Here is a 21,878-nt window from a genome sequence, read left to right as displayed (position 1 = left end):
GTTTTTGTAATTCAAATTATTTTTAAGGGTACAGTAATTATAATCTCTTGTAAAAAAATAATAATATCACTTCCGCATTTAGGATGATAAAATAAAATCGGCTATATTTTGACATATAATCCAAATGTAAGACAGCATTACACACAAAATCAAATACAAACGCTGCATCCAAAAGTATTCTGTTGACTGATAAATATTAAAACTTTTTTTATTACTAACAATCCCAATGATGTTTTAATTAAAAATATTTCGTGGTAGTGGTTTACAGTGCATAATCGTACTGCATCATACTGAAAGCTTTTATTTCTTTTAGATATTTTGTCCCGCTTGTGTCAAAAAATAGTGTAGTTCTATACTGCAAGTACAACCACAATTTTGAAACATAATGCTAAATTAATACAATTAGCAGTGTCTATTAAAACGACACGTTTAACTCGAAATGTATTTTATTTTATTATGCTTTTTTAAACCTTACGTGAATTTATGAATCTCCTCCAATTTGAAGTCGAATTGATGTAACCAAAAAGCGTGAATTTCAAAGTGCAAGCTCACCGCAAAAGCATGTGCGTACATTTCTTTCTGGTTAAGATAACGAAGAAAATTGCAGGTGCCGCTGTAGTTTAGAAGAAAAAAAAAATGATTCAATGTGTAATTCTATAAAACGGCAACACAGTACCCAGCCAATAAATGCTGGTCAGCGTACACGCACGTTGCACCTCGGGTTGTCAATGTAGTGCACCTAAACAGCGGCCATATCCATCCATCCATCCATCCATCCATCCATCCATCCATCCATCCATCCATCCATCCATCCATCCATCCATCCGTCCGTCCGTCCGTCCGTCCGTCCGTCCATCCATCCCTCCATCCATCCAGCAGCAATGGAATCTTCTCATTCAAACTGATGACATTGGCTGAGGCGCGGCACAGCAAACCGAGTGAGATGACTAACCACAGCTGCTGTCCCCCGACCTGCAGGCTTGCATGCCAGCTCCATAAAAAGCCCGAAGGAGGCTGCTGGGTGCAGACTGACATAACTTGCTGGATGTTTGCGTGTGAAGTTCTGGACACGCTTAAGCAGGTAAAGTCTGTCTGTCCAAGAACATACGTGATGGGCGTGATGAAGGGCAGATGTGGCATGCTGACCTCTCAGCTCTTTGCAATTTAACACATCAGAAAGGAAGACAACGAATGAATCATTCACATATTTAAGTTTTAGATGAAATATTCATTTATGATGATGCTTCCATGTAAAGAGAGTTCAGATACAGGCTGTTATTCAACTTTACGGAAGGATTATTTTATTAAAATATGACATTAGAAGGGGGAAAAAAAACATTCTGAAGCACTCTCAATAGTTGTCTTACATTCTATTGCACAAAATATGATCAGTTAATGAACATTAGCGCACTCTGACAGACTTGATAGAAAATCAGTCACGGTTAACCAAACCATATCAAGGTACAATTTATTGGATGAATTATGAACTGTGTGTAAAAGTCACCATCAATTAAATCACTTATGTCAGATAAGATGTGGTCACCCAAACAATTTTGTTGATTACATTGCAGATATACAATACAGTATTTATCCATTCAATAAATGTGACAATCTTAACAAAGACACACAGTGGCTCTTATGCATGCTGCTTAATCTGATAAAAGCAATAAACAAATGAGCTATGTCTAGACAAAAATAATGTCCTTGATGTCCCAAAATAATGACCTTTATTTAACAATGTTTTATTCACTGCCAAATAAATAAGGTTGTAGTTTACAGGGTCGTATAGAGCATGCATGGCAGTGGTCGCTAATATTAATTCAAACAAACTACAATGAATATATTGTCAAATTAATACCTCTATCATGTTCTCGATCCAAACTGCATTTTTATCTTTGTATAGAAAGATTCGCTGATTCAGCTCTTGCATTAGCTGGCCATTGAATTGAAATGTCAGACTGGACAAAGTCGGACAAGTGGAGAGAGAGAGCGGGGAGTTTTTTTTATATACAATTTGGCCGCATGGTGGTGCTATTTGCATCTCTTGGCCTTTAATCTTGAAGCTCGCCAATAGGGATTTTGGAACTGGACTGGGAAAAGGGGCTTGTTTTTGCAACGGGGATCCATATGCTAAGCTACATAAGGAGATTTTGTGAGGCAGAGAATTTAATCACTAGCTTGCCGGGCTTTTCAATTATTTAACTTAAAAAAAGGAGAATCTTCACATTTCGATGTGCTATTGTTGCATATTGTATTTCGATTTTGCTTCATATAAAATAGGGCTCGACTGCAATTAATGTTTATGGATAAACCCAAACCAAAAGTGTTATAAGGCATTTCAAGGTTAGTGCAGTTACATTTCTGCTTTTACTGCTCAGTCTGCTCGTGAGCTTCGTTCTTGGAATCCACCGCTTCTACGTCAGACGCGGGAGCCGCTGCCGGTTCGGCTTTCCGATTGGACGGGCCGGGCCTCTTGCTGCGCCGTTGGCTCTTGGCCAGCTCGGCCTGCACACTGTGACCATTCAAGCTGAGCCCCTGTAGAGCCTCCAGGGCTTTCTCTGCAGCTTCCGGGTTGCTGTAGTCCAAGAAGGCGCGGTGCTGCGCTCCCTGCCAGGTGAGCCTCAGAGGTGCCGCTTCCCTCTCACGCAGGGATGTCTTCAGCTCGCTGACACGCAGCCCTGTGGGGATCCCACCCAGATACACTGTGGTCACACTGGGAGGAATCTTACTCTGAGTCGGACCTTCACTCCCGGTATCCTCTGGAGTCTTCTCCTTCAGATTGCGTCCACTTCGTCCCTTCCTTCTCCGCCTTTCGGCACCCTCCACCTCACTTCCTCTACTTTCTTTCCTTACGCGAGCCGGACGCTGTCCGGCGTTCAGTTGTGGCTCCGCGCTTTTCTCCTCCTTGGACTCTTCTTGGGCATCGTGACGGGCTGCTTTCTGCCTCAGCCTGCGCCTGCTTTGCTTTTTTGGGGGACCTGGTTGCGAGAGAGGCTCGGCCGGGGGGGGAGCCACGCCCAGCGTAACGTCCTTCCCTGCTTGCTCCTCCAGAGCCAGGAGCTTCTTCAGGATGGGGATCTTCTCCAGCTTGTCTGTGTCCAGCTGAGGACATAAAACTGGGCAATCTCAGTCAGACTGAAAGAGGCTGTTGGGTATGATTAAACATGCAAACATTAAACTTCTACTAGCTAGCTTCTACTGCCCATAAGGTAGCGACGTAGCCACCGGCAGAGGAAATTAGCGATACCTCCCAAGTATTTTTTTGCTCATAATACAGACAATCCGGAACAGTTGTGTGTCCATTTATAGCAGCGGGACATTTCACTTCCCAAGCAGTAAAGAATAAGACAGCTTTCTTGATTTGTTGCATCTCGGAGTGCGTTCGGCAGCCTTTGATGCTGACCGGTCCAGACGAGAATCTATGAGGCTATTGTTTTTTTACAGTGGCCTGTTTGACCTGACAACACCCCTCCGCCAAACACACAACCCCCTGCACACGGCGCTTTGATGATCACACGTGGCCTTCCTGCCAGTGAGGTCAGCGGGTCCCTGTTTACTTATAAGTTTCTTGAGGAGTGCAGAGGTTTGCACACCATTGATTTCAGACTCAATGTTGCCATCGTGTCTAATGTGAGACAAATTCTGGAAGGGCATGTTAAATAAATGGGGGGGGGGCACCATTTTCTGTCAGTTGTATTGGGCGACTACATAAGACCTCTCGCTTGAGTCTCATCCCCCTGCCTTCCCCTCAACCACCAATGCGATTGATGCAACTCCCCAGAAGGGTTGCCAGGTGAGGCAAAGTGTCCAGTGTGAAACAAGTGAGAAACATAACACCATTTTATTTTTAGGGAGGTGACATTAAAAATTGGTGTTTTTAAAACTCTACCTAATGAGAAACCAGTCTTCACTCGTTTAATACTGTGGACAACATTGCCATCTACAGGCGAAAAAGCGCACTTGCGGTCTTTTAAGGACAAAGTTGAACTGATGGATCGGATCGCTCGCCCTGCCCTCCTGACAATCACCGACCTTTTTGTTTGGCGATTATTTTTGCTTGTTTGCTTGCATTTTTGTGCACTATATTTTTATCTTTCTGTTATTTATTTTTATTTTTTTTACAAGATGCAGGGAAACAATAAGCCTGCCAGAGAGAAGTGTTGCTCCATAACTAAATGAGTCTCGAGATAAAGTGCTACCGAGCTACATAGAGAACATCCATCCATAGCATTGAATGATAATTGCTTTGAAACTGAATTGCTCAATCTCTGGTAGCTGCTCAATAAATTGCCATTTTAATCTGTGATGGAGATGTTCGTTCATAACTATTATTGTACAAGCCGAGAACTTGTGTAAATTGCTACTGCCCTTCAATTTCAATATTAGAGGAGTCTGCAGAAGTTCAAATTGGCAAAAAGATGTGATTAAGGACAATTTTCACTTTACCTTAGTCCAAATGATTCCTTCTGGCTTCGGAGACTGGCAGTTTGTTTTAATGACTCTGCTTGGGGTGAGTATGTAGTCCACTGACAAATCGTGTCTTTCCATGAGTTCTTCGGGAATGTCCACTATCTGAAGGACCAAATCTGAGTTTAGATTTTGTTCCAATTAAACAGGGGTGAAGGCATTTATGGAACTTGCATGACATTGTGACAAATCATGAGGTACACTTTCCGTTTCTTGTGCTTGTGATTATGGTAACTCTATAACAGGACAAAAACTAAGCTCATATGACTGAACATTTACCATTTTTTTTTTTTATCCCCAAGAATAAAGGAAACTAACTTGACAGTCGTGGACGACAGTGACCACCACAGTGGACTCATCCACAGCTCCCATTGAGGCCATCATTGCATACTCCAAGTCAGCAAAGCCTTCTCCTTTTCCAATGCGAAAACCTGGAAAAGGCAGATGAAGACTTTAAAAGCAACAATGGCAAACATTTTAGTTGTGAGTCAAGCTTTATGTCTACTGCACTCCTACTAGCAGCTTGATACTTCCTGAGGGAACCATCCTGGCTTATTTCACACTGCGATTAGAAAACACTGTAATAAATCAAATAGTTGCTCACCTTTCTCTGACACAGCCACAGAACCAACGACCACAAGGTCAACCTTGATTTTGGCATCCAGATCGATTGGCACGCTGAACTCTTTCACGCCCTGTAGGTGGGAAACGATTCAGTTATCATGAAGTGAATGGGTGAAAATACAACAGATGAAACTCAAACCTGAGAGGTGGAGCATATACGCAGCTGTTCTTTGTTGGCCCCCTGCGGAGGAACTATCTTGTTAAAAAGGCCAGAGCGAAGACGAGGAGTTGGCACCAATAAAGTTTTGTTTGCCTGTAAGAAAGAAAAAAGGAAAAAAGAAATCAAACATTACATGCCACAGGGTTCAGAAAACATTACAATGCAACAGACGATTGCTGAATAGTTATCGTAAAGAAATCTATTCTACTTCCAATTTGCAATCATATTTGTTTTTCTTGCTGTCGGATGTTTTAAAAAAGCAAATCTGCTTTTTTTGTCTCCTTAGCAAAACATATTCCAAAGGAAGGAGCAGTCGCAACAAGGGAAGAATATAACAGAATACAAACATATGCTCTCAGGGAATATTTCGCTCAGTTGTTATATAAAAGAAAAGAAAAGTCAGTTGTAGAGCTCCCTCTCTCTTTTTTTGTTTATCTACTCTAAATCAGGCTAGTGCTGTCCTAATTATTCTTGCATCAAACCTGCTCAAATGAGAGGCCGCAAAATCTAAGAGAACCACAACAGTTGTGATTGATTCAATAAAATGACCTTGAATGAAGGAGAATATCAAAAGATCCAAATGTTTCATTCTAAATGTGAGCATAGCTGGGGGTTAACATTGGAGAAATGAATCCAGAATTAGTGTCCCTTCCCTAAAAAGCCTATGGTAGTAATTTCTGGCTCTTGGTGTGTGTGTGCACCTTTAGCACTTCTAGTCGAGCCCCCTCGAGAGGTTTATCGGGATCCACCTTGACCTCAGTTGACTGGGTAAACACTTCCAGCTCAGACACCTTAGGGCAGGCAGTGAAAGCCCCCTGGGAGGAAAACAGCATAGTGTAGATTTCTGAATAAGACCAACTTACTTCCAGTGTGACAAAGCGAGCATGCTGTTGAGGTCTGTCTGGATTTATTTTGATTGTCTGGCTGGACTTGAATTCCTGCAGGACTGTCAGCCTGTCGCATGCTTGAACCGCACCCTGGCCAGTAAATACAAAGACAGGACAAATACTGTAGCAAACGCTGCTGAGTTGATCAGATGCAAATGGTGAAAGAAAAAAAAATCATTGATGGATATAATACAACTTTACTAAGTCAGTAGTAGAAGCCAATCCAGCAGGAAATGGCAATACGTTTACGAGCAACATGTTGGTTCTTAAACCCATAACGTGGATTTGGTTTGAATTTTCAGCTTGCCTTAAAATTCGGGATTCTGTGATGAACGGGCCTGGGGAAGTTAGCCAGGTTCTTGTCTTCGATGTAGTCCCAAATCTTTTGACGAATGTCCCATTTTGTTGCTCCTGGCGAGAAAATCGAAGTAGCGGACTACATAGCAGCATTTGCTAACAGATTACGACAGCGATGCGTCGAGTTTGATTTTACATTGAACCTACCTGGATTGATATTTATCAGAGACTCCATGATGTTATGTGCTGCAGAAAATGGATCTTTTTGACTTTTTGGTTTAAAGTAAGCGCTTACACGTGAGATCTGCAAGTAAAGTAAAAAGACAGCAACAGCTGCTGGAAAATGTTTATGCTCGCTACGGCAATTTGGGAGGGTCAAACAACCAAGGGCGAAAATCGTCACATTGGCCTAACTAATAATTATTAACCAAGGGCGAAAATCGTCAGTGGCCTAACTAATAATTATTAAGTACGCAATCATGTTATTAAATAGAGAAATTATAGGATCAGACAGCATATTGAATGTAGTTGCGTGTACTTAAATAAGATTGTGGAAAGTAAAAAGATATTTTTACTTTCGTTGCTCACTAATTTACAAAATACTGCAATACTACTGGTAATATACAGATTAGATTTAAATTGGCATTGCCCCAAAACTACGTGACCAATTTACCACATTAAGTCAAACATATGAGCATGAAAATCATAACCCACCACGAACAGTCATTTGTAGGCGACAACCTGCAATTTGACGTCTTGGACGCTAGAGGGAGACATTTACTAATAATTTCCCTCGGAGCTTTATTTGTTCGGCAAAAGGTGTGGCATTGAGGAGCTACATGAAATTATAAAGGGCAGTGTGTTATTTATTCACATATTTATCATAGGATAATAAAACATGTTTTAGTTTAAATCACTGAAAGCAAACAACTGATGCCATCCGTGTAGCACCTTGACCATTCATCTTTATAGCCTCAATTGCATTTTTTGTTTCACTATGTGTACCCCCTTAACAAGGACTTTCATAGTCATCCATACACCTCTAGCGGAGCCCTCCCTGACACCCCTATCCTCCCTCTCCCAGTCTGGGCAGGGAGCCAAGCTACACCCTCCCTGCCCCTCTCTCGCTCTCTTCTCTGGGTCTCAGTGGATTCTATACATGTCAAGCAAAGCCTCACAATGCCGTGCGTACTAAACCCGTGCATTTAGGAATTTGCGGCGATGTGGCAGTTCCCGGACCCCCACTTCTTCTCTCTGCGGTGGACCCATTGTCTGGGGCTCGGATGGGGCCGGGAGTCCAGCTACACCTGTTTGGGAAATCTGGAAACATAATACCAAAATAAAGAGACGGGTCTACAGGGAGCTGTGATTTTGCTTGGGTTAAAACCACCCACCCTCTATTCCCTCTCCCTTACCCCCCCTCACACACACACACACACACACACACATACACTCACTCACACACACACACACCGACTTGCCTCTCCCTTCCCTCCCTGCTCGTCTCCTCTGCTGTTGGATGCTGGCGTGGTGAACAACAGGACTCACTTGGTTGAGCCGCATGGAGGCACAGGGAGGGGCTCACAGCCCAGGTAAGAACGCAATTCTTCTTCTTTACATTGAATTGAGTGCTTTTGTGTCCATTTTGAACGTATCACCGGTAAATAGCACATGCTTGCCCCCCACCTTTTCAAGAGTTTGTTCAACAGCGAGCCAACACACTGTGGTCATTGTCTTCATCATGCCATGGAGGTTCTACTGAAGTTGCATGCTCATTGCAGAATTAGAGGGCCTCTTTCACGCTTACTCACCATAGGTCAGCCATGCAGAAAGTGTACTGATGAGAGACAAATTGCTGCACAATAGTGGATGCATTGTGTGAAGGCCATTCGGGGAAGCCCGTTGTGGGGGAAGCCTCACAATACTCCCCTCGTTCTGCATTGCATTGTTGATTGTGTGGAAAAATATAGTCACCTTAACTTTCATGCTAAGACAGTTTGGAGGTCATCGTACTGAATCGCATAGAGGATCTAGAAAGTCTACACACCCCTGTTGAAATACTAGGGTTTGGTCATGGAAAACAATTAGACCGCAAGATAAAGCATTTCAAAACATGTTCTGCAATTAATATGGCCTGTAACCCGTACGCCACAAAAATGAACAAATTAATTAAAATAAGAATTTATTGGAGAGTGTAAGTAAAAGTAAATAATGGAATAATGTGCGCAAGCTTCAAATCCAGAGTTTTTATGACGTAAACGTGTCAAAATGCTTTTTAACTTTTGACTATATTTGCATGAAACAAGTCCGATTTGTTTCGTCAGCATAAAACTGAAATCAGCTAGCCAAGATATCCTTCTACCTAATCTTACATTCTTGTCGGCACTTGATAATGAAATGTTCATTTATGTAGATTAAATTCAATATTAAAAGTATCGATTCATCCGAGAGCGAATCCCAAGTAGCTCCACCGTGACAGCAGTGGGGCACACAGCAACTGTTAACTTCCAGACCAATTCATTAGGAACACCTCTTATCCATTGAGATCCAGTACAAGCGCGACATCATATAAATGCGACAATAAAGACAATATTGCTATTGTTACATCATGTTAATATTGAGCTGGTCCGATTTGCAGAGTGCAGTTTTTATGATAATGCTCAAGTGTACCTAAAGAATCGTCCAGTGAGTGTAGAGATGAAAAGGATGTATTTGAAACTGTTTTTTTTTTTACATAAATGAACTAGAGCATATTAACTGTGCGAGACATATATTGATTCACGGTGCGGAGATACTTTGGCAAGAATACAGCATATCATTCTCATCGCCTTCCTCATTTTCTCATCCCTCACCATCTGTCAGTCTGAATCACACAGAAAAAAAAAAAAAATCCTGACAGCAAAGCCTCCCAAGCTGAGAAGCAGATACAGCAGGTGGTGTGATGTCAGCTTCCTACACAATCATGCATATACGTAATGTCTTTCTTGCAAATTACTGACATGCATTTGATCTCTAGAACCTACCGGAGCGCTAAGTATTTGTTGAAATGCCGTTTCATCGAAAATATTCCAGAGCCACTGCCCTAAATACTTAACAGGTAGAGCTTGGGAACATACTATCTTTTTGGCCCTGAAAAGGTACAAATATTTACCTTGGACAATGTCCATTAGCCTTGGTGTACAAAGTGTACACAAGTAGGTTATTGCAGTAATTTGACACCAACCATGACACTAAAGAGTCAGGCACTGCAAAAAAAAAAAAAAAAACAAAAAAAAACCATCACGTTACCAGTATATATAACTCCCACAACACTGGGCTGAAAAAGCTGTAGTGACCCTAAAAGCAGCCATGCGTGCTTTGAGTTTGGATACAGAAGAATAGTGAAAACAAACTACTCATCTCCAAAGTTACAAAACACTTCACTTTTCATTGTGACGATTTAATTGATGGAATTGTGCTGAGTCATGAGTTATGCTGCAAAGATTGAACCCTATTATTGCTCTATGAAGGTAATTGATTGAATAACAGCATACCAATCACCTGACAAGTGCATTCCCGAGCCGCATAAAAACGTGACCTACTCCCCCTGCTTGTCCCCCCCATTAGAGCCCGGTAAAGGTACAAAGAAGCTGCTAAAGCCCTCCAGCTCAGGCAACCTCTCTCAGGAGCACTTCCAGCAGCACACTGCGGGCGAGGAGGAGGAGGAAGAGGAGGAAGAAGAGGAGGGCGGCTGGAGAGGACACACCGCCAGCCTGCTGCACATCTCGGAGAAGAGACGTAAGTAGAACGAGAGAGAGAAGTAGGGGCAGATGTATTTGGAATATTCACAAGAACCATCATTACAGTGCATCCCTGCTATCATACAGATTTAAAACCTCTTTGTAAGCCATAAAGTAGAAATTCATCAAACGATCCTCCCCAGGTCCTTAAAAGCCTTTTCATGATCACAACCCTGTTTAAGTATTCCGGTCCTGCGTTCTTGAAGATGGCTGCAGTACGGGCCAAAATGCTGAAGGGGCCTCATTGTGCATCAGTGCAACACGGCGCTGAATACTGGGGCAACATGTGACAAGGCAGCTTTTATCTGCTTCACCGACGAAAGCATTTTTCACTGTGACAGCTCATCCTGAGGCTAATGCCTGTGACCCACCGGCCTTGCCACCTGGCAGCCCAAAGGCACGTCAATTCAATAAGAACCAAAACTCATGGACTCATAAAATGGAAAACAAAAAGGTTTTCCAGAATTAATAGTGCCATTAAAAGCATGATCATTTAATATTGTGTGGGATTAAAAAGGCACACTGGTGATACTGGAGTGGAAATGTGTGAACACAGCCATTTTGACTGTAGGCTACTCCAGTTTAACGTCATCTATTTGTGGGCGAATATATGTCAGTTTGCACATACACACGGACACAACAAAGAGGTCGGTCGTTTTTTTCCGTCTGGAAGAAAAAGCCATGTTATAAATTATTTAAGGAGAAGAGGGGTGGGAGAGAAAGATGGGAAGGCTAAAAAAAAAAAAAAAAGAAAGAGACAACCAAGCGCTGCACAAAAGGAGGCGGTAGTGAAAAAAAAAAAGATTGCACTTCCATTATTCCTCTGTCATTTTCATCATTTACTCCTTTCGTTTCTCCGGCATTCCTCTCCCTTTCATCTCCACACCTTCCTCGTTGTTGCCGTCACTACTTTACATACTCAAGTCTGGGTTGAAAATATTGTATCGGTGAGGAGACTAGAATGGCGTCACTGTTCGTTTTCACTCAGACTGAAAAGCCAAACAAGAAGGATGTTTCACCTTCTTTTAGTATTGCACACTTTTCTTGCAGCTGTAGTAGATTTACTGAAGGCAACATGGAAACGAGAAGAATAGCTTTTTTTTTTGTTTTAATGCCCACGCAGTCTGTGGATGCTTTAATCCAGACTTGCCAGGCAGACTGACTCACATGGAAACACAAACTCGCTTCCATCCACTTCAGCATGTCCTCCAGACATCTAGTTGAGCTAGTAAGCACACAACTAGGACACATAGACAAAAACAAGTTGAGCTTTGATGGCTTGTGGTCTTTGTTCTAGTTCATCTCAAAGATGGTTGATGGTCTTGAATTCAAAGCTTTCGAGTTCTTCCACAAGCATAGAATTGACTATAATAGAATATATTTAGCTATTATATAACGCGGATTTTCACCTTTGTGGGTAATCTAAACCTAAGACATTTGAATATAGAAAAAGGTGTGTGTGTGTGTGTGTGTGGGGGGGGGCTCTCAAGGTCCATTATGAGAATGACACTAGTTTTAAAAAAATGCGCTGTTTACCTTTTCTTTGTCATCCTCTAGAACCCCTGAGCAGCGTGTCCTCTTTGGAAGTCCATTTTGACCTCTTAGATCTGACTGAGCTGACAGACATGTCGGACCAGGAGCTGGCTGAAGTCTTTGTTGACTCTGATGAAGAGAACCACAATGAATGTCCACCAGGTGGGATGCACACAAAGGAACAACCAACATGGCTGATCCAACACTAACAATTTACTGGTTGTCTCACCATTCGAAGTGGGAAATACTTTTCATTGCTAAGTTAGGGGCGAGCAGCAAGAAAGGACAAAATAACATGAATGGGAATTCTTGACATTGAAAGGCATTCAGTGGCAGAAGAAAGTATTTGTAATTCTCATATACTCAGATATTCCTTACTACAAGACCTGATGAAATGCTTAGAATATTTTAAAGACTGAATAAACATGAGGATACATCCCAGTTCAAGGACTCCTTGAAACCAGTCAAGAACAATCTTCTATTTAATATTTATTAATTCTATGCGATGGGTGTATTTTATCCATCAGTGAAATAAGTGTGAATTTTAAAGAAGAGAGGAGGGAAACATTCCTTTTGGCTTCATGCATGTATGCCTGATGGGAAAAGGTGCATGAGATTTCACCACAATAGTGCTTCACAGCAGCGGGTGTGTGAAATCACCATTTTTTCTAAAGGAGGCAAAAATGTCCTCTATGTTTTATTCATGACTGGATGCCTCATCTTGCATGCGGACAGTGAACTCACGCCTGCTATTGACACCCGGGAGCCTTTCATTACCACCACTCAAGCATTATTAAGTAAAATTAGGAAGTCAATTTTTTCATTATCATTGAAAAAATATTGCTGAGCTATGGAAAATTGATATTGTAATAGGTAGTACTGCCACCTAGAGGACTGGAGTAGAATTGAGGAATGTAGCTTGCAAAACCTCAGCAAGGTTTGTATGCCTGTTATTGTTTGTGTGTTTGCATAATTCTTAACAAAATCAATTGAGTTTTGCAGGTTAGTTCAGAATTGTTGGAAAAGGTTTTGAAAAGGTTTAACTTGGCCTCAATTTCATGTCACCCCCAAAAAAACCCTGGCATTTAAACAAGGGTGTGTAGACTTTTTATATCCACGTTTAGTGTTTCAAATCATTTTGCTCCAAACCACAGTTACAATTTCAGATATAAAGGTATGAAGATATAATTAAATCACAATACTTGTTTTGTTTATGCAAACTGGCACTCATTTGTCTGATTCCATGAGTTCATGGCAACCTCAAAACAAGCTACCGAGTAAAAATAGATCAGCTCTGTGCAAACTTTGCCGCCTTATCAAAAGCCTGTGACATTCCCACTTTCGATGTATCATTTGTCTTTGTGTTCCCGAGTGTCACACACACACGTACACACACACATATGAAGAGCAGACTGTGCCTTGCAGGTCACTGTGCTTGTGCAGGCCACTGTGCCTCTAATTAACATCCTGTGGAGAAGCCATTAATCCTAGGTCAATACTCATCCATCAACCCCCTCCTTACCCTGTTATATGTCAAATGGGTGAGGATATTGCTATGGCTCAGGGGAAATTTATGTACCAGCAGTGAGAATTCTCTCCACTTAGGAGAGCCATCAGAAATACTCCAATGGGAAGGGAGGCTGTGACGCACTCTCGTTTTAATTGTTAGTTTCTCCCAAGGTATCACATCGACACCTGGTGGTGAGAAAGAGGAATGGCATAGTTCTGGATTACCACTCCCACACAACAGATATAGACAAGGGGTGGTCAAAGTCATTTTTTTTTCGCAGGCCGCATTGTAGTCATAGCTTCTTTCGGAGGGCCATTATGATTGTCAACCCCCCAAAAAATGTATGAGCACCTCATATAGTAAAAGCTTCAAAACAAACTGACAAAGAACTCGTTTTCAAATCAGACGAGTAAAAACTGGTCAAATATCCGAAAGAAAAAGATATTAAAAGTGAAGACAATTTGAAATTTGAGTAATGACACACGAATTTGATACACAATTTGTGTTTGCGGGCCACATAAAATGATGTGGCGGGCCGTATCTGGCCCCCGGGCCTTGGGTTTGACACCTGTGATATAGACTAATGAATCTCTCTCACAAATTTCTGAAAGGCTCTCAGATCCACTACTAATATGCACTACTCATATTCACCACTAAAATGCTCTCACACACTACTGAAAGGTTCTCTCACATAACAAAAAACGATGTCAGTCATACCTCTGAAACACTCTCATATACATACGAGTGAATTGTTCCGACTCATCACGGAAACCGTAAATAAGTACCGACCCGTCATTTGTTTGTGCGTCAGGTTCCCAGCAGGCAGTGCTGGGAAAAGGCGGCTACATGCGCTCTCCCTCATGGACACGCTGCAGCAAGGTGGAGTTCCCACGAGAGAGAAAACACCACAGCGACTCGGACACCACCGTGGAGCCCTTAATGAAGCTGGAGAGGCCAAAACAACCTTGACCCGGACATGGCGGGAAACGAAGATCCAAGTGGACAACCTGAGTACCACTGGGCCACTGACAGTGTTTTGTGGTGGTGCTGATGAACAGATGAGTTCATGTTGAACTCAGGACACTAAGTAGTGTTCTCCAAAAATTCAGTGCACACACATACACTTCTTCTCTCTCGTCTCGTTTCACTCGGAAGGATTGAAGACAGGGTAGTAACAGAAGCGACTTAATGAGCCAAGACATGAGCCAAGGAAGTGTGTGATGTGGTGTCATGACAATTGCCTAAAACATACTTTATTAGGATCTTTTTCATGAAGTAATCATTTTCTTCATCTTTCAAAGTGATGACTATCTTCTCATTTACATTGATCCTCCAAAGTCAAGTCAAAGTTGTTGGAGGGATTCAAATGTTGAGTTAATGTGAATTTGCATGAATGCCAAACACGTAATGAAGTGCCAACACTTGTTTAACGCAACAAGCAAAAGTGACAGCCCAGTTACTTGATTAGTTTTGAATCAATAACTTGTCTATCCCTGGACCAATGATCATCCAGAATGATGTGAGTGACTGTGGGAGGGTAAATTAAACATCTTGAAAACTGGGCTTTGGTGTAGGCTTTATTTCTTTTTGTCTCTGTAATGATTTTAGAACTCTGACTTATTATTCTATTTAAATTTGCAGGAGAGGCAAGAATCCACTATGACTAACTTATGACAAACAGATCATAAAATAAAATATTCAAAACTCGGCAGCTAAAGAGCTAAATTGGATCGATTTAAAACATTTAAAATAAAAAAAATATTCTAAATTTGGCAATAAAGAGCTCAATTTGATTGATTTTAAAAACTAAAACCCATTGATAACAAGATCTTTTTCACAAGGGTAACCTGGTGTCGAGATCAGCAGCATACGTCGAGAAAAAAAAACATAAAATATATATACAATAAGTCTAAAAGCAAATTTTTTACGAGTACGTACAGCCTTGCAAAAAAAATGAAGTAACTGTTCAGCATTGCACTAGCATCTGAACAAAACTTCAGATTGAGAAATATAAACAATTAATCTGAAAATATTTTTTTTAAATAACATTGATTGATTGCTAATACCGTCAACCAGTGCTACATTGTGCCTCAAACACTTTCCCCAAATCTCTCCGCCGTGTGGTCAATGTATGTTCTATTACTCAGTGACATGTTTGTTTGCCTATTCCAATAACACTTCAAATTCCATCACTTCAAAATGTGCTTGCAATATGCGCTCCAATTTTTCATGTATCACTAAAACTCATCAGCGAGCGCTTCAACACAGCACAATCTCTGATCTGTGAATTTATGAATATTATAATAGCTTATAAAATGACACTTAAAACTATATGCAAACATGATCTAATAGATGTTGATGGTTATAGCTCATTTAGTGCACTTGGTAAACAACAACAACAACAATAAATTGAAATTCCACCTTGGATTTCAGTGACTTCATTAAGTCATATGACATAATTGCCAAGAAAGGTCACCTGAAATCAGATGATCATCTTCCTTGACCCTGCATTATATAAACAGCGGATTGGTTTTGCTCCTTTGGCGAGTGTTTTTGTCACGTGTATTCCAGTTCTTCAGGCCCTCGGGTAGGGAGATGTCCTCCTCCAGGTCCCCGAGTTCCTCTACAAACTCCTCATACGTGGATTTCTCTTGAAAAGGACGCGGCCCAAGCAGCTCCACCATGTCGGCCTTCTCCAGAATCTCTCTTTCCAGGAGACGTTTTGCCACCTGTGAGCCAAATGATTCACTCAATCCGTGATATGTGGAAGGTCAAGTGACCAAACCCGCAAGACAGGCTAGTAAACACCCTGCTCATGCTCATGCTGAAACCCTGCTTTGGAAAAAAAAAAAATCTTAATTTAATCACCAGTAATTGATTAATTTATTTACCAAATTATTCCTAGACAAGTAAATATTTGGACGACGACTTTTCGTCTAGTCTAGGCACCCTAACCCTCGATTCTCACCTTGTCCACCATTTCTTTTTTCTCCTTGACAAGCTGCAGCGTTCTCTGGAAGGCGGAGTCGATGAGCAGACGGACTTCCTCGTCGATGAGTTGGGCGGTGAGCTCCCCGAAGGGCTTCTCGGTCAGCACGTGACCCTGCTGCGGGAGCTCAAAAGACACCTGACCCACCGCCTTGCTCATTCCAAACTGTACCACCTGAAGAATGAGAACAACGTGCTCGATTAACGGAGACAGTCCTGACTTTGTGTGGAGAGATCCCATTGTGTGCTTTTAACTCTCGAAACTAATGTGAGCTTTTACATTTGCATCACCTGCGCGTAGGCCGACTGCGTGACCTTCCGAAGGTCATCGTGGGCCCCCGTGGTGATCCGACGAAAGAAAACCTGTTCGGCCACTCGACCGCCGAGCATCATGCACATTCTATCAAAGAGCTGCTCTTGTGTGAAGAGGTGCTGCTCCTTGGGGAGATACTGAGCATAGCCCAACCCCTTACCTCTAGGAACAATAGATACCTGTGAGAAGACAAGACTTGATTAATTGATGATCTGACAGTGACAGACAGGACAGGAAAACCATCATCTGAGATATTCTCAAGAGTTAACAAAACAGAACTATAATAATTGAGACACCAAGTGGTTCACCTTCAATAGCGGGTCAGCGTGTTCTAAAAACCAGCCAGTGACAGCATGCCCAGCCTCATGATAGGCCACAGTGGTCCGCTCTGGAAGCTGCAGTACCTGAGACTTTTTCTCCAGACCTGACACATTTCCTTGATTAGAATGGTGCTCAATATATAGTAAGACATTTCACCACAGATGATTATTGAGCTGAAGTGATGATGGGTTGGTTGGTTTGTTTGTTCGGTTGAATGTTAAGCCATTTTATTTATTGGGTAAAAGGACTACTCTGGTTGGGTGGTTCAATGTTTACCCTATGCAGGCAATGTACAGCTTTGCAATTTTTTTTTTTTTTAATAAAATGTGCAGCTTTATTACCTATTAGACAGGGCTCAGGCGCCGTCTTGTGGTATGCTACGGTATTTTACAAAGCACCTAAAAACCAAGAACACGTGAGTTGTTCAGCAAACAGCTACGGATTATGGAGGACCAAATGTGCCAAAATAAAATTAAATAAATGAATACACCATGAAATGTTTCATTAAAATGTCATGAATGAATGACATGTTTAATTCATTATTAAATAAGGAATTAAACAACTAAATAAATGTGCCATTAAATAATTAAATGCACCATTAAATAATTAAATAGATGTCTCATTTATTAATTAAATATGAAATTCAATAAATCAATGTCATTACTTAACTTTTCAATGACTATAGGGAAATATAGTCATTCAAAAACTAACGAAGAGCATCTTTGTTGCCATTATAGATTTATATTTTCTTATATAAAAAAAAAAACCTTTTCTTTTTCGAGTTAGAAGTTGGACTCGATTACTGGGCTTTCCATTGATTTCAAAGACGATATGAGAAACAATCGTTTTGAGTTACAAACATTCATGGAACAAATTCATCTTGCATCTTGCATCTCAAGGCACCATTGCATATAGTCAACTCACCTCCAATGATCCTTTCAACCGCCTGTTCAAAGTGCATTGTGCTTATATGTTGGTTTAAATGGCGCGCTGCTATCAATGCAGCCTCGTTACAAACATTGGCGATATCAGCTCCTAAGACACACAAAGAATCATCACACTGATACCATTATAGATTCCGATTTCTAATTACAGTGTGTGGGTGTCTACACCCGAGACTAATAACATCTCACCCGTAAAACCTGGAGTTAGTGCGGCTAACTTTCTGGCTAAAGCCTCAACTTGTATACTCGGGGCCAACTTTAAAGGTCTCAGGTGCACTTTAAAGATGGAAGCTCTGCCTTTAATATCTGGTGGGCCTGGAGAGAAATGACAACAGTGAAAAATAGCAGCAGTTCATCTCCAAATGTAAAACCCGGGAGATCTATGAAAAACCCTTCACCGAGACTTGATATATAGCAAGGCCTACACTTACTGGCAATATTTTCAGCTACATTTACTTTCCATGGGTCTAATCCCATCTTTCTCCCATTCAACCTGCTTGTCTTTGTCAGAGTAGTAGGTCTGCTCACCTCAGTGTGAAATGTATAGCATCAATTAGATTTTAAGATGGGCTTCAAAAGATCAAGAACATACTCAGCGCCAAGATAAAAGACAAGTCGCCTTACATTAGTGAACAGACCTGAAGAAGGGAGCAGGCAAATCTAATAGCTTTGAAGCAATTTTATATTAAACTTCTGAAAAACAAATTAACAATGCTATAATGTGAAGCTTATAACATCATTGATTATAGGCAGCGGTAAATAACGTACCAATATGTATGTGTCGATCAAAACGTCCCGGCCTCATCAGAGCCGGATCTAGGATATCAGCTCGATTGGTCCCGGCCAAAACAATCACATTGGTGCTGCTCTTGAACCCTGAAATGGAAGAAAAACAAATTAAACACAAAGGTCTCAAGAGTTCCCGAGATGGGAAGGATAATCTGCTTACCGTCCATTTCCACGAGCAACTGATTGAGTGTGTTTTCTTGTTCACTGTGGTCCCCAAAGTTTCCTCTGCCCCGCTTTCTTCCGACCGCATCGATCTCATCAATAAAAAGGATGCAGGGGGCATTTTTTCGTGCCATAGCAAACATGTCCCGGATCTGAAACAAAGCCACAGTGTGTGTTATTTGAGGGTTTCTGGATTCATCACAACAACAATTTAATTGCATTATGCATGACGTACATAGCAGAGAATAGGATGTTTGTACCCTGCTTGTGGAAAAACAATACGGCAAACAGTTTTTAAGATCAGAGATGACCCGCGGCTCTATAACCTGAACAGATCTGTAGTGGAGTAAACCATTTTTGCTTCTGAATTATCAACGGTCCATGGGGGGGGAGACACCAATGTCCTACATGATAATTGTGAACAAGTGTTTGCTTAAAAGTAAAGCACGTAAACATCAAAATGTGACAAACCCTGGCAGCTCCCACTCCAACAAACATTTCCTGGAATTCCGAGCCACTGACAGTGATGAAAGGAACGTGAGCTTCTCCTGCGGTGGCCTTAGCTAGCAAGGTCTTCCCTGTTCCGGGTGGACCTGACAATATTGCACCCTGCGACAAGAGACGAGATTTGATCGCATCTTAAAACGCCAAATTATACATTTCGACTGCCTACTTTAGGGATCTTGGCTCCGAGTTCCTGGTACTGCCGAGGGTTCTTCAGGAAGTTGACAAACTCCAAAATCTCCAGTTTGGCTTCCTCGCAGCCTGCGACATCCTTGAAGCGAACGCCAATGTGGTCTTTGATTAGTTTGGCTTTGGATTGACCCATGCTGAAGAGGTTTGCTCGTCCTCTACCCCCGCGAGGTCTTGCCAGCAGCAAGAAGCTGATCAGGACTAAGGTTGGAAGAACACTATACAAGAGCGTCCTATGAATGGGCAAAACAGAGGCTGATGTAAGCAGGCTCAATGGAAGATCTGGAGATCACGGGATTGGAATTCTTACCCGTCACTCTCACTGGTATAGAAGACAGGTACTTTACAAGTGGAATCTACACCCAGTTCCTCTTGAGCTACTTCCAGGTTATGCTCAAATGAGTCCACACTGCCAATATTGAACCACAGATAACTCTGAAACAAAACAGCTTATGAGTACTGAACATGTGTGGGTTTTTTTGGCAGTCTTTGTTTGTACAACATTTCAGAAATGACACATTCATTGTTACTACCAACCACATCTGATGTGTTAACACCACGGGCGGGAATGACTTTGACATATTGTTTATTGACAACTTCCAGGTGATCAACCTGTGGAGAAAGCACAAGAGGTTCAGTCTAGACTGACTTCTTGCAAATGGAAGTGTCGACAATAGGAGAAAAAAATATCTGCATCTCTTACTAAGCCTTTCCTCAAGTAGTGATGCACAAAGTCCTTCCAGGAGATCTGAAAGCCGGTCTCGCGGAAGTAAAAGTAGAAAAATGCAGAGGCCATGCCAGCTGCACCAATTGCGAAGTTCCGTATGACTTTTTTGTCCATTGGAAAACGTTCCTGGTCGATACAGACGTGAAAATATTTTGGACCAGTGCTGTATTTGAAGTGATTTACATATTTGAAGTTGATGAATCTTCATCTGCACCTGAAAACGTTCCCACCAATCAGATTCTTCATCCTTTTTTTCACCTCTTTGTCCTTCATCACCTTCTTTTTTTATTTCTCTTTGCTGCTTTCTAAAAGATTCTTGGTCCTTGCTTTTAGTATCTAGAGGTCAAAGAAACAGAAATCAGGTCACTCAAAAAGAAAGAACAGAAGCAACAAAGTGTTCCTATTTTGCTTCAAACCTTCCTTACCGTCAGATGACGTGTTGGCGCCAGCGGCCCCTTCGCTCTTTGGAAAGAACTTTTCAAACCCTGAACAAATTGCAAGGAGAATACAAAATCAGCAAAAAAAGCCTCACCTGACCCCAAAATGTATTGTGAAAACACCTCTGGGTGGTTTGCTTGAGTTGAGTAAACGGACAAACAGGAATTTGTTTTGGTGAAGTCCGGCACATTTCTTTTGGATCAGTGATGACTTCTGCAATAAAGAAAGACATGTTCAATTGTTCTCTAAGAATAAATCGTAGTTATGTTTTCTTATGTGTTTATAAAAAGTTGAACTTTCTTAATTTCTATACATTGTATTGCAGGTAAAATTGGATGGTGTACATGAATAATAACAATAATAATTATTATTATTATTATTATTATTACAGTATCATTCCATAATTTAGAACATTGAGTTCTAGGTAGCCACGCCCCCTTCATTGCAATCTAAAACTTTTTGGTGCACACACATAACTAACTTTTGAATGAGAACGTAGTTTGCAACTAACAAATGTCAAAATGATGAGGGAGTATTGCTGAGTGGAAGTAAACAAAGGAAGTTCCCACTCTAATAGTGTAAATAAACAATGAACATACCAGAGCGAGACCTTTACCATGGCGAAAAGTTGCTGAAATGGACGTGAAGTCTCGACCCCATGGCCGAAGTGACCGTACCCGATTGTGAAAGCGGCTGACAGTGACAGCGAGAAGCCCCATGCTGTCAGAACCTTTGTCTGACTGGGCTTCAATGTGCACTATGAGAAGAGCACGTACACATAGCAGCTGCTGCGCTGGGCGACGAATGAAAAAAAGGAGCGCGTTTACAAAATCGCGCGAGATTTTGTTACAAATTTGAGACAGGGTATTTGCAGCCCACCTCACCCGTGGCCCCTCCACCCTCATCACAAACATTCTACTTGGAACCAACACAAAACATCTGAGAATCGGGTTTTTCTATTCTAAAACTAGAATTTTAATATGGCCCTATATGTTTTCTTTTGTTCTGTTATGTTGAACATAAACCTGGTAGACATTTCATTGAGTTTATCTTTACATGTTTTATATTGCGAAAAGCGATTGTTATGTGGTTGTAATCTGCAGTGGTGTAAAATTGCAGAACAATGATTTGGGATGTGCTTCTGGTATTTTTTTTTCTCCCATTGAAATCATCCTTTTTATTAGTGATCGCACCATAGGGCGACTCAATGTTTGGGGTTCGAATCAACTCAATCGACCCTTTGTGA

At 41.4% G+C, this 21,878-nt stretch overlaps 3 protein-coding genes across 5 annotated transcripts; 1 reads left to right on the top strand and 2 right to left on the bottom strand.

The window, feature by feature from the left end:
- Positions 1–1,454: 1,454 nt before the first annotated feature.
- mthfsd (methenyltetrahydrofolate synthetase domain containing) lies at positions 1,455–6,835 on the bottom strand. 3 transcript variants are annotated; one of them, XM_085908253.1, is made up of 9 exons: positions 6,643–6,835; positions 6,446–6,549; positions 6,115–6,228; positions 5,953–6,066; positions 5,231–5,344; positions 5,072–5,162; positions 4,786–4,898; positions 4,447–4,572; positions 1,455–3,102 (listed from the first exon to the last, which is right to left on the bottom strand). In XM_085908253.1, exons 1-9 carry the CDS (start codon positions 6,668–6,670, stop codon positions 2,368–2,370), a joined length of 1,539 nt encoding a protein of 512 aa, XP_085764379.1. In that variant the 5' UTR covers positions 6,671–6,835; the 3' UTR covers positions 1,455–2,367. The 3 variants fall into 3 exon arrangements, with proteins under 3 accessions (XP_085764379.1, XP_085764383.1, XP_085764382.1); XM_085908257.1 differs by lacking the exon at positions 6,115–6,228; XM_085908256.1 differs by lacking the exon at positions 5,953–6,066 and having other exon boundaries at positions 6,643–6,834.
- A 771-nt stretch (positions 6,836–7,606) lies between these two features.
- dbndd1 (dysbindin domain containing 1) lies at positions 7,607–14,820 on the top strand. Its single transcript, XM_085907335.1, has 4 exons — positions 7,607–8,027; positions 10,042–10,212; positions 11,772–11,909; positions 14,069–14,820. The coding sequence occupies exons 1-4, from the start codon at positions 7,997–7,999 to the stop codon at positions 14,224–14,226; spliced, it is 498 nt and encodes a 165-aa protein (XP_085763461.1). The 5' UTR covers positions 7,607–7,996; the 3' UTR covers positions 14,227–14,820.
- On the bottom strand, positions 14,479–21,393 carry LOC147059332 (mitochondrial inner membrane m-AAA protease component AFG3L1-like). The gene is given in 18 exon segments (XM_085907334.1): positions 14,479–15,812; positions 15,815–15,986; positions 16,226–16,420; positions 16,537–16,737; positions 16,867–16,982; positions 17,804–17,914; positions 18,013–18,138; positions 18,592–18,699; positions 18,773–18,926; positions 19,246–19,383; positions 19,448–19,700; positions 19,778–19,902; positions 20,005–20,079; positions 20,171–20,320; positions 20,409–20,530; positions 20,620–20,679; positions 20,755–20,845; positions 21,232–21,393. Coding segments are annotated over 18 exon segments (2,382 nt in total). The 5' UTR covers positions 21,352–21,393; the 3' UTR covers positions 14,479–15,747.
- Positions 21,394–21,878: the final 485 nt, after the last annotated feature.

This window comes from Syngnathus leptorhynchus, chromosome 3, assembly GCF_054491065.1.
Source record: "Syngnathus leptorhynchus isolate UIUO chromosome 3, UIUO_Slep, whole genome shotgun sequence".
Classification (NCBI taxonomy): domain Eukaryota; kingdom Metazoa; phylum Chordata; class Actinopteri; order Syngnathiformes; family Syngnathidae; genus Syngnathus; species Syngnathus leptorhynchus.
Note: the sequence above shows the minus strand (reverse complement) of the source record. Positions and strands in the feature narration are given on the sequence as shown.